The sequence below is a fragment of the Oncorhynchus mykiss genome, chromosome 15, assembly GCF_057628025.1.
Source record: "Oncorhynchus mykiss isolate SJ-2025 chromosome 15, ASM5762802v1, whole genome shotgun sequence".
Lineage (NCBI taxonomy): Eukaryota > Metazoa > Chordata > Actinopteri > Salmoniformes > Salmonidae > Oncorhynchus > Oncorhynchus mykiss.
The window spans coordinates 10,910,489-10,928,389 of NC_143036.1; the positions used below are offsets into that span (position 1 = coordinate 10,910,489).

The 17,901-nt window shown below is 46.3% G+C and overlaps 1 protein-coding gene across 1 annotated transcript; it reads left to right on the forward strand.

Annotated features, from left to right (window-relative positions):
* Positions 1-4,723: 4,723 nt before the first annotated feature.
* On the forward strand, positions 4,724-16,726 carry LOC149977382 (uncharacterized). The gene is made up of 3 exons (XM_090199246.1): positions 4,724-5,408; positions 5,785-5,916; positions 10,631-16,726. Exon 3 carries the CDS (start codon positions 10,730-10,732, stop codon positions 15,437-15,439), a length of 4,710 nt encoding a protein of 1,569 aa, XP_090055372.1. The 5' UTR covers positions 4,724-5,408; positions 5,785-5,916; positions 10,631-10,729; the 3' UTR covers positions 15,440-16,726.
* Positions 16,727-17,901: the final 1,175 nt, after the last annotated feature.

Here is a 17,901-nt window from a genome sequence, read left to right on the forward strand (position 1 = left end):
TGTCATCGTTGACATGGTAATTGGCAACAATGCAATAAAACTGCGGGAAATCCGGGACAGAGTGCTGGCAGACAATATCACTTTTTTTACGGTCAGCACAATGACATTTGCCAGAGTCCTAGAGAAACCTCAAACAAGGATGAAGCAGATGTACACTGTACCCTTTGAGAGAAACAATGAACATGTGAAAGAACTCCGGTATCAATATGTCCAGGTAAGATGTCTGTTTAATAACCAAACAGGGTACATACCAAGCTATACATAATGTAAAGTACTGTAAAACTGTGGATTTACTGTATTTTAGAGAGTAATGGAGATGGAAGCCAGGCAACCTGCACATACATTCATCTTTGTGGATGAAGCTGAATTCAACCTGGCAAAAACACGCCGCAGGGGAAGAAATGTGATTGGACAGAGAGGAGCTAACATCACAATGTGATTGGACAGAGAGCAACCGTAGATGTCCCAGGCCAGAGAGGAGCTAACATCACAATGTGATTGGACAGAGAGCAACCGTAGATGTCCCAGGCCAGATAGGAGCTAACATCACAATGTGATTGGACAGAGGGCAACCGTAGATGTCCCAGGCCAGAGAGGAGAGAACATCACACTGTGTGCAGAACTGTCCAATGTTGGATTGCTGTTACACAAACCACATGACCAGATGTCCTTACTGGATGCCATGAATGCAGGGTGTGGAGACACTTCTCACGAAGACTGCCAGGGTGTGGAGACACTTCTCCTGAAGACTGCCAGGGTGTGGAGACACTTCTCCTGAAGACTGCCAGGGTGTGGAGACACTTCTCCTGAAGACTGCCAGGGTGTGGAGACACTTCTCCTGAAGACTGCCAGGGTGTGGAGACACCTCCTGAAGACTGCCAGGGTGAGGAGACACTTCTCCTGAAGATTGCCAGGGTGTAGATACACTTCTCCTGAAGACTGCCAGGGTGTAGAGACACTTCTCCTGAAGACTGCCAGGGTGTGGAGACACTTCTGCTGAAGACTGCTCCTAAAGACTGCCAGGGTGTAGAGACACTTCTCCTGAAGACTGCCAGGGTGTGGAGACACTTTTCCTGAAGACTGGCAGGGTGTGGAGACACTTCTCCTGAAGACTGGCAGGGTGTGGAGACACTTCTCCTGAAGACGGCCAGGGTGTAGAGACACTTCTCCTGAAGACTGCCAGGGTGTGGAGACACTCCTGCTGAAGACTGCTCCTAAAGACTGCCAGGGTGTAGAGACACTTATCCTGAAGACTGCCAGGGTGTGGATACACTTCTGCTGAAGACTGCAAGGGTGTGGAGACACCTCCTGAAGACTGCCAGGGTGAGGAGACACTTCTCCTGAAGACTGCCAGGGTGTAGAGACACTTCTCCTGAAGACTGCCAGGGTGTAGAGACACTTCTCCTGAAGACTGCCAGGGTGTGGAGACACTTCTCCTGAAGACTGCCAGGGTGTGGAGACACTTCTCCTGAAGACTGCCAGGGTGTGGAGACACTTCTCCTGAAGACGGGCAGGGTGTGGAGACACTTCTCCTGAAGACTGCCAGGGTGTGGAGACACTTCTCCTGAAGACTGACAGGGAGTAGAGACACTTCTCCTGAAGACTGCCAGGGTGTAGAGACACTTCTCCTGAAGACTGCCAGGGTGTGGAGACACTTCTCCTGAAGACTGCCAGGGTGTGGAGACACTTCTGCTGAAGACTGCCAGGGTGTGGAGACACTTCTCCTGAAGACTGCCAGGGTGTGGAGACACTTCTGCTGAAGACTGCCAGGGTGTAGAGACACTTCTCCTGAAGACTGCCAGGGTGTGGTGACACTTCTCCTGAAGCCTGCCAGGGTGTGGAGACACTTCTGCTGAAGACTGCTCCTAAAGACTGCCAGGGTGTAAAGACACTTCTCCTGAAGACTGCCAGGGTGTGGAGACACTTCTCCTGAAGACTGCCAGGGTGTGGAGACACTTCTCCTGAAGACTGCCAGGGTGTGGAGACACTTCTCCTGAAGACTGCCAGGGTGTGGAGACATTTCTCCTGAAGACTGCCAGGGTGTGGAGACACTTCTCCTGAAGACTGCCAGGGTGTGGAGACACTTCTCCTGAAGACTGGCAGGGTGTAGAGACACTTCTCCTGAAGACTGGCAGGGTTGGATTAGACATTCCAGAAGACACTTTCTAAGATGCATCACCAGAGAAGATATAAGATGTGATGTTAATGAGAACTTGTGGCCAAATGCAGGAGAGAGGGAGAACTAGAACCCTCACAGTACTGTACAGTATGAGTGATTATACTATACATGTTGATGAGAACTAGAACCCTCACAGTACTGTACAGTATGAGTGATTATACTATACATGTTGATGAGAACTAGAACCCTCACAGTACTGTACAGTATGAGTGATTATACTATACACGTTGATGAGAACTAGAACCCTCACAGTACTGTACAGTATTAGTGTTATACTATACATGTTGATGAGAACTAGAACCCTCACAGTACTGTACAGTATGAGTGATTATACTATACATGTTGATGAGAATTAGAACCCTCACAGTACTGTACAGTATTAGTGTTATACTATACATGTTGATGAGAACTAGAACCCTCACAGTACTGTACAGTATGAGTGATTATACTATACATGTTGATGAGAACTAGAACCCTCACAGTACTGTACAGTATGAGTGATTATACTATATATGTTGATGATGTTTTTTAAATTATTATTATTGCAGCCCTGGAATTTATGGAAGTCGTTTTTTGTTTCAAATGTTTTATTTTTCACAAGTAAATGATTATATGCAAAGATATAGAACAAAATCAAGGCGATTGAAGCAAACTGCTGCATTTCTGATTGATTCTTGTATATACTTTAGTACAGTCAGTAAAGTGAAAAGGTGTTAGTCTTATTATATAATAAAATACTGATTTATGTGAAAAATCTTTAAAACTTCAAAGAGAAAAGTTAATAATTTTTATAACGCTCCCTGTTGTTAGTGTTTTTTAGGTCAGTGTGTTATGTGTGATGGTGTATGCTTTCGGAGTGAGAATTGTTGCCAGTGTTCTGGTCCAACGAACTTATTTTGAGACATGTATGAAGTGTTTTGGTGGTTTGAGTGAGTTTTGGAGGTGAGATTGACTGTTTGGTCTCAGATGCGTTGTCAGGGCCGTTGTTGGTGGAAGAAGGTGAGGACCAAAGCTCAGCGTGGTATGGGTTCACGATGTTAATATTTCATAAATCAAACTGAACACTGATATAAAAAACGACAAAGCGAAACAACAAAACAGTCCTGTCTGGTGAAGACACACAACAGAAAATAATCACCCACAACTCAAGGGTGAAAACAGGCTGCATAAGTATGGTTCTCAATCAGGGACAACGATGGACAGCTGCCTCTGATTGAGAACCATACCAGGCCAAACACAGATATACCAAATCATAGAAAAACTAACATAGACTGCCCACCCCAACTCAAGCCCTGACCATACTAAAACAAAGACAAAACAAAGGAACTAAGGTCAGAACGTGACATGCGTGTTGGTAATGCAGACTGTGTGAAGAGTTTTGAAGAAGTGGCTTCAGTATTTACCGATGCTTGTTAGCAATTGAAAAAAACTGTAATGCGTTTGAGCCAATCAGTTGTGTTGTGACAAGGTCGGGTTGGTATACAGAAGACAGAAGATAGTTTTGATGTCTTTACTATTTTTCTACAATGTAGAAAAGAAAAACCCTTGAATGTGTAGGTGTGTCCAAACATTTGACTGGTACTGTACATCTGTCTTGTGACAGAACTCTGGGCTTTCATTGGAATTATCCGTAGAGCTGACCTGTCATAGAGTTATGATCTATAGAGCCTACTGGTATGATCTATAGAGTCTACAGGTATGATCTATAGAGCCTACAGGTATGATCTATAGAGTCTACAGGTATGATCTATAGAGTCTACAGGTATGATCTATAGAGCCTACGGGTATAATCTATAGAGCCTACAGGTATGATCTATAGAGCCTACAGGTATAATCTAGAGAGCCTAGGGGTATGATCTATAGAGCCTACAGGTATAATCTAGAGAGCCTACAGGTATGATCTATAGAGGCTACAGGTATGATCTATAGAGCCTACAGGTATAATCTATAGAGCCTTCAGGTATGATCTTACATGTTGTACTGTACATATTAGATATGTGCAGAGTGAAGCCTTGAAGCACATGCAGACAGCTGTAGAGTGCAGAGTGGTTTGATCAAGTTGTATTTACTCAGAACGCAATCTGAAGCTTTCCTTTGGAAGGGATGTTTGGTTTACATTGTGGGTGCTGTATGCATGCCAGTGATGCCAATTTAGTTTTATCATCATTTGGAGGATTTAGGCAGCCTACAACATTGCATGTATCTGTGACTAGAACATGTTCACCTATTTTTCCTTGTTGACATCGATGCACTGATTTAATCTTAATGCAGGATGTCCTCTCATGACCTGTGGGAGAGAAAAATAGGGAAAACATTGAGAGAATCTTCCCTGCGGTCTGTTGAACTTGGCATTAACCTCTGTGATAGAGGAATGACTACCACAGAAGAACTTTGCTTATAGCATGTCCTGCCACGTTGTCCTGGTATGATACAGGGCTTAGTAAGCCTTACAGCCAAACAAGAATTTTCTACAGGAAAGGCGTTGCAGCTTGTGTATGGCTTGTTTCTCCCTCCTATAGGGCTAAGCCCCTGGACTGGGCGGGAGAAAAGGGGAGGGAGAAAGAGAATGAAAGAAAGAAAGAAAAACAGAAGATGGACAGACGGAGAGATAGAGAGTGACGAACAGACAAGTAAACAGGCAGAGAGATAGAGAGTGACGAACAGACAAGTAAACAGGCAGAGAGATATAGAGTGACGAACAGACAAGTAAACAGGCAGAGAGATAGAGAGTGACGAACAGACAAGTAAACAGGCAGAGAGATAGAGAGTGACGAACAGACAAGTAAACAGGCAGAGAGATAGAGAGTGACGAACAGACAAGTAAACAGGCAGAGAGATAGAGAGTGACGAACAGACAAGTAAACAGGCAGAAAGATAGAGAGTGACGAACAGACAAGTAAACAGGCAGAGAGATAGAGAGTGACAAACAGACAAGTAAACAGGCACAGACAGACAGACAGACAGACTGACAGACAGACAGAAAGACTGACAGACAGACAGACAGACAGACAGACAGACAGACAGACAGACAGACAGACAGACAGACAGAAAATCCTTACATGACTTCCGTGCCAAAGAGAGCAAAAGGCTTTAAACTGTACTGTGGTCACATTGGATTTAACTGTAGCAGCAAGGACAGGCCAGCCCAGGACAGGCCAGCCCAGGACAGGCCAGCCCAGGACAGGACACACCAGTGTTGTTGAGATGGTAATCACTGCATCTCCCTGAGGTATAGTACTCTCTGATTACTTTATCTTTCTCAGTGACCAGATTATGTTCAGAATCAGGGAGGATAATCAGATTTTTAGTGGGATTATTTGGACAGGTTGTGATTGGTTACAGTAGTCCGGGCAGAGACAGATGTCATCAGATAGATGTATGCCAGAGAGATTGTTGCTCTGTGACATACATGATTGACTTGTTTCGCCAACATCAGTGAGAGTTATGGGCGTATCTATGTTAGATTATTGTCAGATCTCTGTCTGTGTTGGTGTGTTAGCCGGCATATCAGTCAGCAGCGTAATGACAGCCTTTATGTATCAGAGTGTTTAGTGGCTGGAGCAGATCATTATGTAATAAATGTATTGGTTTCCATGGATACTTAGGTGTGTTGTTGCCTTGGAGACACCTAGATGTGAGGCAATCCCAGGAGGAGAATCGTTGTGAAAACAAAGTGGAAAGTGATCAGTACGCTCCAACACCACTCAGTACCAACAGCAGGGGGATAGAACAGACAGGTGAGACACCCCCCCCCCCCCACACACACACACATGCACACACACACACACACACACATACACACACACACATGCACACACACACACACACACACATACACACACACACATACACACACACACACACACGCACACACGCACACACACACACACACGCACAGGCGCACGCACACACACACACACACACACATACACACACACACATACACACACACACACACACACGCACACACACACACACACGCACAGGCGCACGCACACACAAACACACACACACACACACACACGCACAGGCGCACGCACACACGCACGCACACACACACACACACACACACACACACACACACACACACACAACCCAGACTAAAAGCCACAGCACAGAGGGGGGTGACTATCTACACAAGTGAAATGTTGAAGCTTGGTTGTATACTGTAAATGCTGGGGTTTGTACATTATACAGTTCTCTTCTGTGTTCAGAGATTTTATTTATCTTGAAGACCCTCAGCCTTTCTATCAGCATTTGTGTATGTCACAGATAGATTTACATAACCACGGCTCCATAAAACAATGATGTGTGTGTGTGTGTGTGTGTGTGTGTGTGTGTGTGTGTGTGTGTGTGTGTGTGTGTGTGTGTGTGTGTGTGTGTGTGTGTGTGTGAGTGTATTCTTCTATCCTCGTAGGGCCCTAAAATCCCCAAAAGTCCCCACAAGGATAAATGCTATTTTAAGTTTAGGGGTTAGAACTAGTGGCTAGAGGTTAGGGTTAGGGGTTAAGGGTTAGGGATAAGGGGTTAGGGGTTAGGGGTTAGGGATTAGGGGATAGGGGTTAGGGGTTAGGGGTTAGGGATTAGGGGTTAGGGGTTAGGGGTAGGGGTTAGGGTTAGGGTTAGAACTAGGATTATGGGTTAGGGTTTAGGGGTTAGGGTTAGAACTAAGGTTAGGGGTAAGGGGTAAGGGGTTAGGGTTATGGTTAGAACTAGGGTTAGAGGTTAGGGTTATGGTTAGAACTAGGGTTAGGTGTAAGGGGTAGGGGTTGAGGTTAGGGTTAGAACTAGGGTTAGGGGTTAGGGGTTAGGGTTAGGATCAGGGTTAGGTGTTAGAACTAGGATTAGAGGTTAGGGTTAGGGGTTAGGGTTAGGGTTAGGGTTAGAACTAGGGTTAAGGGTTATGGTTAGGGTCAGGTTCAGGTGTTAGAACTAGGATTAGAGGTTAGGGGTTAGGGGTTAGGGGTTAGGGTTAGGATCAGGGTTAGGTGTTAGAACTAGGATTAGAGGTTAGGGTTAGGGCCAGGTGTTAGGTGTTAGAACTAGGATTAGAGGTTAGGGTTAGGGGTTAGGGGTTAGGGTTAGGATCAGGGTTAGGAGTTAGAACTAGGATTAAAGGTTAGGGTTAGGGCCAGGTGTTAGGGTTAGAACTAGGATTAGAGGTTAGGGTTAGGGCCAGGTGTTAGGGTTAGAACTAGGATTAGAGGTTAGGGTTAGGATCAGGGTTAGGTGTTAGAACTAGGATTAGAGGTTAGGGTTAGGATCAGGGTTAGGTGTTAGAACTAGGATTAGAGGTTAGGGTTAGGGGTTAGGGGTTAGGGTTAGGATCAGGGTTAGGTGTTGGAACTAGGATTAGAGGTTAGGTTTAGGGCCAGGTGTTAGGGTTAGAACTAGGATTAGAGGTTAAGGTTAGGGCCAGGTGTTAGGTGTTAGAACTAGGATTAGAGGTTAGGGTTAGGGGTTAGGGGTTAGGGTTAGGATCAGGGTTAGGTGTTAGAACTAGGATTAGAGGTTAGGGTTAGGGCCAGGTGTTAGGGTTAGAACTAGGATTAGAGGTTAAGGTTAGGGCCAGGTGTTAGGTGTTAGAACTAGGATTAGAGGTTAGGGTTAGGGGTTAGGGGTTAGGGTTAGGATCAGGGTTAGGTGTTAGAACTAGGATTAGAGGTTAGGGTTAGGGCCAGGTGTTAGGGTTAGAACTAGGATTAGAGGTTAGGGTTAGGTTCAGGTGTTAGGGTTAGAACTAGGATTAGAGGTTAGGGTTAGGATCAGGGTTAGGTGTTAGAACTAGGATTAGAGGTTAGGGTTAGGGTTAGGGTTAGGGTTAGGGTTAGGGTTAGGGGTTAGGGGTTAGAACTAGGGTTAGAGATTAGGGTTAGAGGTTAGGGTTAGGGCCAGGTGTTAGGGAAAATAGGATTTTGAATGGAAATGAGTTTTAGGTCCCCACGAGGATAGAAAAACAAATTTGTGTGTGGTGTGCATACGTTCATACGTCTGTCTAAAGACATGACAATTACATGGTAAAGACAAGTTATTACAAGTGTGATTTATGGCATTAATTATTAGTTACACTTTTCCACTATTGCTAAACAATCCCAGGTAAACATTAACATAAATCATGAGAGGAACAGAGAGAGAAGGGGAGATGAGGAAAGACAAGAGAAGGGGAGAGAGAGTGAGAGACGATGAGAGAGAGAGCTGATGGAAAGCAGTTGATCCTGTTGATCAGGGTCACGGAGGTGAATGTGGAACACACTGAAGGAGGTGTGTGTGTGGGCGTGTGCGTGTGTGTGTCCTACCTAATTGCATGTTAGTATGATAACCATTAATATTCATTCTAATGATTTGTCTCCTTGCTGTGGCAGTTCTCAGAGAGAGGTAAGGAAAGGCACCCAGGACTCAGCATGCGCAGGTCAACACAAGGCATTACCATTTAGGGACAATGTTATCGATGACACTTTACTTGACCCCTCTGTTATAAAGCCTTTCAGAACACTGTCGTAATAATGACGTAACACATATTATAAACAGTCGGGATGACAGTTCACGTCACCAGTTTTTTGTCATTACGGGTGTTGCCATAAGCTAACATTAACTGTCTGCTATATGGCATTATGGAGGCGTCATGGAGGCCACATTAGGAATTCACTTAAGACATTAACTCCTTATGAATGTCAGTAGGAACATTGCGTCATGTGAAAACAACCATCATATGGAATGCCTGTTTGGGGAGGAGAAGAAGAGTTGTGTTTCCATGGACATCTCATGTACTTGGAAATCATGGTTGGGGTCAATTCTATTTCAATTCAGGAAGTACACTGAAATTCTAAATGTCTTCCAGGCTTTTCAATTTGGAATTGAAATTTGGTTCACTGTTTTGAGTTGACAGGAATTTAAATGGAATTGACATCCAACCCTGTTGGAAATAAACCTGTTGGTTCTTGACTTATTCTCTTCATAACATTTCCATGGGAATGTGGTGTCAGAATGTGGTGTCAGAATGTGGTGTCAGAATGTGGTGTCAGAATGTGGGATAAGCCTCCAAATGGAAATGTTCTGTGTTGAACTGGTGATGTTATATGCCTTTCATAGACTCCTGGTATGTTTACACCCTAAGACAAGGCCATTGTGTTTCGGGAACTGTTGATATATTGAAAGAACTGTTGTGTGAACAATATGATTGTATTGTTACCGTCTCACTATATAAGGGACATGGAACCATTTCCTCCTTGAGTTCTTCCCTGTGAAATCAGAGATAGATCTCCCTTGCTGCTGCTTGCATTAAAGATTTTTCTATTATACAATTATATAGTCTCTGTTATTAATCTTTGGATCGAATTTTCCTCAACAGTAACATGAGTCCTGCTCCAGTTTCAATTAGTACACTATTTGCTTTTTCCTGTCAGATTAAAGGTCTTTGTCTCACACGTTGAGCTTCTACCTCTCAGCCCAGTTAGCCTCTACCTCTCAGCCCAGATAGCCTCTATCTCTCAGCCCAGTTAGCCTTTACCTCTCAGCCCAGATAGCCTCTACATCTCAGCCCAGATAGCCTCTACCTCTCAGCCCAGTTAGCCTCTACCTCTCAGCCCAGAAAGCCTCTACCTCTCAGCCCAGATAGCCTCTACCTCTCAGCCCAGAAAGCCTTTACCTCTCAGCCCAGATAGCCTCTACCTCTCAGCCCAGATAGCCTCTATCTCTCAGCCCAGATAGCCTCTATCTCTCAGCCCAGATAGTCTCTACCTCTCAGCCCAGAAAGCCTCTACCTCTCAGCCCAGTTAGCCTCTACCTCTCAGCCCAGATAGCCTCTATCTCTCAGCCCAGATAGCCTCTATCTCTCAGCCCAGATAGCCTTTACCTCTCAGCCCAGATAGCCTCTACCGCTCAGCCCAGATAGCCTCTACCGCTCAGCCCAGATAGCCTCTACCTCTCAGCCCAGTTAGCCTCTACCTTTCAGCCCAGATAGCATCTAACTCTCAGCCCAGATAGTCTCTACTTCTCAGCCCAGATAGCCTCTACCTCTCAGCCCAGATAGCCTCTACCGCTCAGCCCAGATAGCCTCTACCTTTTAGCCCAGTTAGCCTCTACCTTTCAGCCCAGATAGCATCTAACTCTCAGCACAGATATCCTCTACCTCTCAGCCCAGATAGCCTCTACCTCTCAGCCCAGATAGCATCTACCTCTCAGCCCAGATAGCCTCTACCTCTCAGCCCAGATAGCCTCTACCTCTCAGCCCAGATAGCCTCAGTAAGCATGGAGTGACGAGCCAGTGTTGACACATGAACACCATTACATGCTGCAGTTTGATCTAGGAAAAAGCAAAATAGGTAAACTGAAAATCAGTTCAATGGTAGATTGAGATAGTGCACCCTTTGATGTAAGTTTAAATCTTAACAGACATGTCCCTAATTTTTGATATCAGTATAAACTGATTTGAACATTGAACTTTCTCGACAGGTGAACAGAGATTATTTCATAGAACCAGCCAATCACCCTTCAGAGGAAGAGGACGTGACGTCACTTCCTGTTAAAGAGGAAGAGGACTCCAAGGCAGACATGTTGTCCTCCACACTGGAGTCAGCTCTCGCCCCTCACTGGAGTGTCCGAATACGCAGGAACAAGCGGGGTGTCGCCTGCACCGACATTGGCGTGGTTGGCAAGGCAACCAGCGAGCCTGGACAAGAACCCCAAGGGAGTGGACTGGAAGTGGGCGAGGGGGGGACGTTTTTGAAGCTGCACGACCCTCTCGGGACTGACTCTGTAGTGCAACAGCAACAACAACAGTTTTTGGAGACCAGGAACCAACGTGTTGGGGAGAGGGGGTCGACCCTCGGATCTCAAGCCCATGAGAGGGCTTCAACCCTGGCTATTAGCAGAAGCACAGTCGGGGGCTGGTTTGAGGGGAGCACCCCCAGCCACAAACTAGACCACCCAACAAAGGCCCCAGTTTCTAATTCTGTCTCCCTGGATGTGAGTTGGGGGAGGCTGGACAACAGAGGGGTAGAACGTGGAATTGACTTCCCTGATACTCCCACCTCTCCATTCTCTCCAAACCTGAATGTACACAGGGGATTGTCACAGGCTGGTCGTCAAGGAGACCAGCCGTCACTGCTGAGTTCCAAACCAAACCTTCTCTCCCTGAGGAGGCTCAACACTATTGCTAGCTCCACCCACTCAGAGACCAACGCTCCCTCTATCTCCACTCCAACCAATCACAGGGATGGAGAGACTTCAGGTCCACATTTCTCTCCAACTGTAAACAATGACATAGCATCAAAGACAATTAGGGCACACCTTTCCTTAACCTCATCCAATGATGGAGACAGAGAGAGGTCCAAGTCCCTCCCCTATTCAGCCTCCCCCACTTACAGGACAACAGAGAGGTCAAGGCCCCTCCCCTTACCAACTTCCAAACACAGAGAAGCAGACACACACAGAACACACCTATTTTCAACCTCGCCCAATTACCAAAAGACAGAGGGCACACCCCTCACCAACCTTCCCCAGAATTCCAGGGTTTATCCCAACAAAACCTTCCCCAGTAAGCAGACTCTTTTGTTTAGTGGTGTAGAGAGACATCCGCCCTTAGAGAGATCAGGTGCAACCACCGTCCATCTGTCTTCCTCTCCACCATCCCAATATGGCCACCTGGAATCTCTAAGGAGTCAGCCTTTTCCCAGAGGAACCACACTGAGGTCTACTAGCCGGAGACAATACACCGGTCTAGAGGACAGTGGGTCTAATCCCAGTTCCCCCCTCCTCAGTCCCACTACCACCACCACTATCAACCACAACAACAACAACCACACATCCAGCCTCTCAAGCACTTCTAGCAACAATAACACAGGCCCCTGCAGCACCAATGATATCACAGGTGTTAATCCCCAAATCAATAACTCCAATAACACAGGGCCCTGCAGCACCAATGATATCACAGGTGTTAATCCCCAAATCAATAACTCCAATAACACAGGGCCCTGCAGCACCAATGATATCACAGGTGTTAATCCCCAAATCAATAACTCCAATAACACAGGGCCCTGCAGCACCAATGATATCACAGGTGTTAATCCCCAAATCAATAACTCCAATAACACAGGGCCCTGCAGCACCAATGATATCACAGGTGTTAATCCCCAAATCAATAACTCCAATAACACAGGGCCCTGCAGCACCAATGATATCACAGGTGTTAATCCCCAAATCAATAACTCCAATAACACAGGGCCCTGCAGCACCAATGATATCACAGGTGTTAATCCCCAAATCAATAACTCCAATAACACAGGGCCCTGCAGCACCAATGATATCACAGGTGTTAATCCCCAAAGCAGCATCAAGAACTCCAATAACACAGTGCAACACACCCACACCACCCCATCCCAACTGCAGTCCCCTAAAACCGCCTACACCCCTACCACAATCCCACAACCACTAATACTTAAAACCAGCTACGTCCCCAGTAACCCTACCCCCTACACCCAACCGTTGTCCCCAGCCAGCTACACCCCCATATCCCTGATTATGACCACCACCCAGGACCCCTCTACTCCTCCCTTCTCCCCACTCAGCGCACCACCTCTTGGGGAGAGGACGTTCACAGGCAGCCTGGCCCGCTCCCCTAAGAAACACCAGTACCCGGTGGAAGAGAGGGTAACATCACATAGAGAGTGGCAGGAGTCTCTGGAGCCACAACGCTCTGAGGAAACCAGTAGGAGGCTGTCACAGTCTCATTCACGTCAGAGCCCAGCTGACCTGACCAGCTCTACGGCCCCAACCAGACCCCTCCGTAGTGTAGGGTGTCCTGCCATCTTCACCTCCCTGAGATTGGGGAGCCCCACCTGGGCTATGTCACTTCTGTCTCCCCAAACCCCCAGGACCACCAAACTACAGGTCTGGAGGGGAGACTCAATGCATAATTTATCCACAATGCCTGATACAACGGTGAAGGAGGGAGGGCGAGCTCTCTCAGAGCGTGTTAGCAACCACACCACACGGTTCACATTCGACCACACAGGAACAGACTCTACCGCACTAGGACCACAGAGGAAGACATCTGCCCCTCTCTCCCTTCCTGATTTTGGGAGCTTTTACAAGCCTTGGTTTAGCTCCCTGCCCTACTCCACTCTCAAGTCGTCACGAACAACCCTGGGTGAGTGCACACACACAACCTCACCACGAACCCCTCTCTCACCCTCTACCTCACCCCAAACCCCTCTTTCACCCTCTACCTCACCCCAACGCTACCCCTTCTACAGCCATCGCAGGACTGGGTCACGGGACAGTTCAAAGGTTGTTGCCTTGGAAACGGATAGTGTCATCAACAACTCCAAACAGACCAGTGAAGACGATGTTGAGACACATGTATACCGGATTTCGGAGATCGATTCCTCCACCATATTGGACAGTATTAGACTTGCACAACCCTGTTTTCCTCAACACACTCCAGACACACGAGTCGTCACCAATATCAAGTCAAATAAGCTCTCCCGTCTCACCGCTGACCTCTCACAATCGTCACAACACAGCCAGGTGATAGGAAGTCCCAGCTGTCAGTCATACCAAAGCGCCAATGACAGTGGAGCATTAGGCACTGAGAAGGTTGTGTGTAAAATGGAAAGTTTCCTTAAGAGTGCAGTGGTCCCATTACAACCTCAGAGCCCAACGAAAGAGGCAGAGAAGGGGCAGAAGGGAAGGAACAAAATGGACCTGGTGCTGAGTCGACTCCAGCCGACCTTCAGAGTCAACCATCTGGATGACGAGAGGAGGGAGAGGACACCCCAGCCTCCCTCTGTCAGCAGAGCAAGTGACATTAGTGATGGCACTGACTGTAGTGAATCTAGCGATCAAGCAGAGGAAGACAGAAAGGACAGATGGAGGGAGAATGATGGCTTTATCAAACCTTCAACCTCTTTCTGGGCTGGCAGTGAGCGCACATCAGATATGACTAAGGAAAATGTTAGATGTGAACACTCACAAGGTTTAAAAGACAACAAAGAGGCTAGACACAGAGACCAGCCTCATGATATGGACCTTCCTCAATTTGAGGCTTACAACGACAAAAGCTTCACTCTACCCAGAAACCAACCTTCTAGTCCAGAGATCAGCCCAACCAGGAGACAGTTTGAAGCTTGCAAAGAGGAGAGGATCAGTAGAGACAGAAAGCAACCTCCTCAGAGATACTTCAGCCCCGTTAGGCATCAACCCTGGGGCCCCAGCCGCTCTGCAAGCCTCCCTGCCTACAGATCCTCCTCAGGCAGCCCCAGGAACACTTTCTCCGTCTTCCACTTCAGCCATGAGGACTCCAAGAACCACAATGTCTTCCATTTCAACCACGAGGATTCCAAGAACAACAACGTGTTACTCAGCCCCAGGCTTCCTCATACGAAGAAGACTACCTTTCTCTGTGAGCCAGGGGAAGGAGGGTTTGGTTCCAGGGTGGGCCAGCGTGGCAGTGAGGGACGTATGGCCTCCTTCTCCTCCTGTGCTGATCTCAAATACGGTCTGGAGGCCGGACGTTCCTTCTCTGTGAGCTCCGTGCTCTCCAGTCGACCTTCTGGTCCTGGACGCATCTCCACCAGCCCCAGGATCAGCAGTGTCAGTTACCTCACTGACCCCTCTCTGTCCTTTGGAGAAGAAGTCATGACTTGGGATGACCTCCGGGTCAAAGGTGATTGGATAATACCAATGTGGGATACATACACAACCACTAGCCACAAAACCACTGGTGACAGCCAAGCTGTAAAAACCACAGGTGACAGCCAAGCTGTAAATAACTGGTCCGTCATTAGTGACCAGACCTCCAAAAATGAGAGTAAAACAATCACAGCTAACTTTACAGATCCACGCAAGTCTAGATCCAAATCCTTACCCAGAAATGTATCCTGGAGTTCAGAGGTCACTTGCCAATCTCCGACCACCACCGGCTGCATGTGGAATCCTGGCAGCCTTGAGACCTCTCACTTCCTCTGGGATACAGAGCGTCCTGCAACCACCCCTCCGTCCCCTCTCTGGTCCCCAGCCTCCAGGCGCATATCTCGCCCCACCAGCTCCTCCTCCCCTGCCTCCACCTCCCCCACAGACCGCAGGGTGTCACAGGACAGTCTGTCCCCCAGGGGGCGCTTGCCCTCCAGGGGCTACGTCTCCAGCCTGGCTGCCTTCGAGGAGTCCGACTCAGACTCAGCCTTTGACATGGACTCTGACACAACCACAGACGATGAATACTGCCTGCCAGGTGACAGCGGCGAGAAGGAAACAGAACTGTGAGAGAAGACAATGTATAGTCTAAAGTGGGTCTGTCTGTCTCCTTTTGGTTTCCTCATATAGAAAGGAAACCTTTAAGCTAATTAAGCTACCATCTGATTCAGAGGGGTTGGGTTAAATGCGGAAGACACATTTTGGTTTGAATGCGTTCAGTTGTGCAACTGACCAGGTATCCCCTTCCCTTCCCTTTCCCTATTTATGACCAGTAAAAACAGACTTAATTTGGTGTCCATGACAGTAAGTAAGACTGCACTGTCAGAGTGAACATATATCATATCACAGGTTAAATGTCATGGTGCTCATGTCATCCTGGTACTCAAAGAGCAGCTTATCACATGAGCTCACCACATCCAAGACCATGGCTCTTTGTTTGTTGATGTCACATGCTGCTCCGATATTGGCCTCTCACTTGACTTTCTCATGTGTTGATATTTGTTAAATGATCGGTGGGAAGTGTACACTGAGTGTACAAAACATTAAGAACACCTTCCTAATATTGAGTTTACCTCCCTTTTTTCCTCACCTGGAAAGAGCAGGTGGAAAGAGCAGGTGTAATAATGTTTTCCACACTCAGTGTACACGCTGGGTTGACTGTACTACTTTATCAGCTACCCAAAATAAGTTAACAATGGGCTCTGTAAAGCGATTCTATCCTGTTCTGATCAGGGCCTGTATTCACAAAGCATCCCTAAGTAGGAGTGCTGATCTAGGATCAGGTCCCTCCCGGTACATATGATTGTATTCATTGTGATCTGAAAGCCACAACTGATCCTAGATCAACACTCCTACACAGACTCCTTGTGAATACAGGCCCTGTTGTGGTTGAGCCCTGCACCTGATGAGAGGTATATCTACCATGATGAGAGGTATATCTACCATGATGAGAGGTATATCTACCATGATGAGAGGTATATCTACCATGATGAGATGTATATCTACCATGATGAGATGTATATCTACCATGATGAGAGGTATATCTACCATGATGAGAGGTATATCTGCCATGATGAGAGGTATATCTACCATGATGAGAGGTATATCTACCATGATGAGAGGTATATCTACCATGATGAGAGGTACATCTACCATCATCAGAGTGCGTGGCGTCTACATGTAACTGCTGCTCATCAACAGGCTTTAAGATAACATCCTATATGATATACCGGGTAAATATCTTTGAGCGTTTTTGTTGTAACGGGAATGATTGTTTTGCGTTTCTTTTTTGGTTATCCTTGAAGGCTTTTCGTGAAATGCTTATGTATGCATTATAAACAGATCATTGTTATTCAACTTTTGTGAATTACTTTTTATATATGGTTAGCGGCGATGGAAATGAATAACTCTACCTACATGTACATATGACCTCAATTACCTCGACACCGGTGCCGCCACACATTGACTCTGTCCCGGTAACCCCTGTATACAGTCTCACTATTGTTATTTACTGCTGCTCTTTAATTAGTAGTGATTCTTACATCTTCCTTTTGTTAGGGATTTTCTTAAAACTACATTGTTGGTTAAAGGCTTGTAAGTAAGCATTTCACTGTAAGGTCTACTACACCTGTTGTATTCAGCATTTCACTGTAAGGTTTACTACACCTGTTGTATTCAGCATTTCACTGTAAGGTCTACTACACCTGTTGTATTCAGCATTTCACTGTAAGGTCTACTACACCTGTTGTATTCAGCATTTCACTGTAAGGTTTACTACACCTGTTGTATTCAGCATTTCACTGTAAGGTCTACTACACCTGTTGTATTCAGCATTTCACTGTAAGGTCTACTACACCTGTTGTATTCAGCATTTCACTGTAAGGTCTACTACACCTGTTGTATTCAGCATTTCACTGTAAGGTCTACTACACCTGTTGTATTCAGCATTTCACTGTAAGGTCTACTACACCTGTTGTATTCGGCATTTCAATGTAAGGACAACTACACCTGTTGTATTAGGTATTTCACTGTAAGGTCTACTACACCTGTTGTATTCAGCATTTCAATGTAAGGACAACTACACCTGTTGTATTCAGCATTTCACTAAGGTCTACTACACCTGTTGTATTCAGCATTTCACTGTGAGGTCTACTACACCTGTTGTATTCGGCATTTCACTGTAAGGTCTACTACACCTGTTGTATTCAGCATTTCAATGTAAGGACAACTACACCTGTTGTATTCAGCATTTCACTAAGGTCTACTACACCTGTTGTATTCAGCATTTCACTGTAAGGTCTACTACACCTGTTGTATTCAGCATTTCAATGTAAGGACAACTACACCTGTTGTATTCAGCATTTCACTAAGGTCTACTACACCTGTTGTATTCAGCATTTCACTGTAAGGTCTACTACACCTGTTGTATTCGGCATTTCACTGTAAGGTCTACTACACCTGTTGTATTCAGCATTTCACTGTAAGGTCTACTACACCTGTTGTATTCAGCATTTCACTGTAAGGTCTACTAC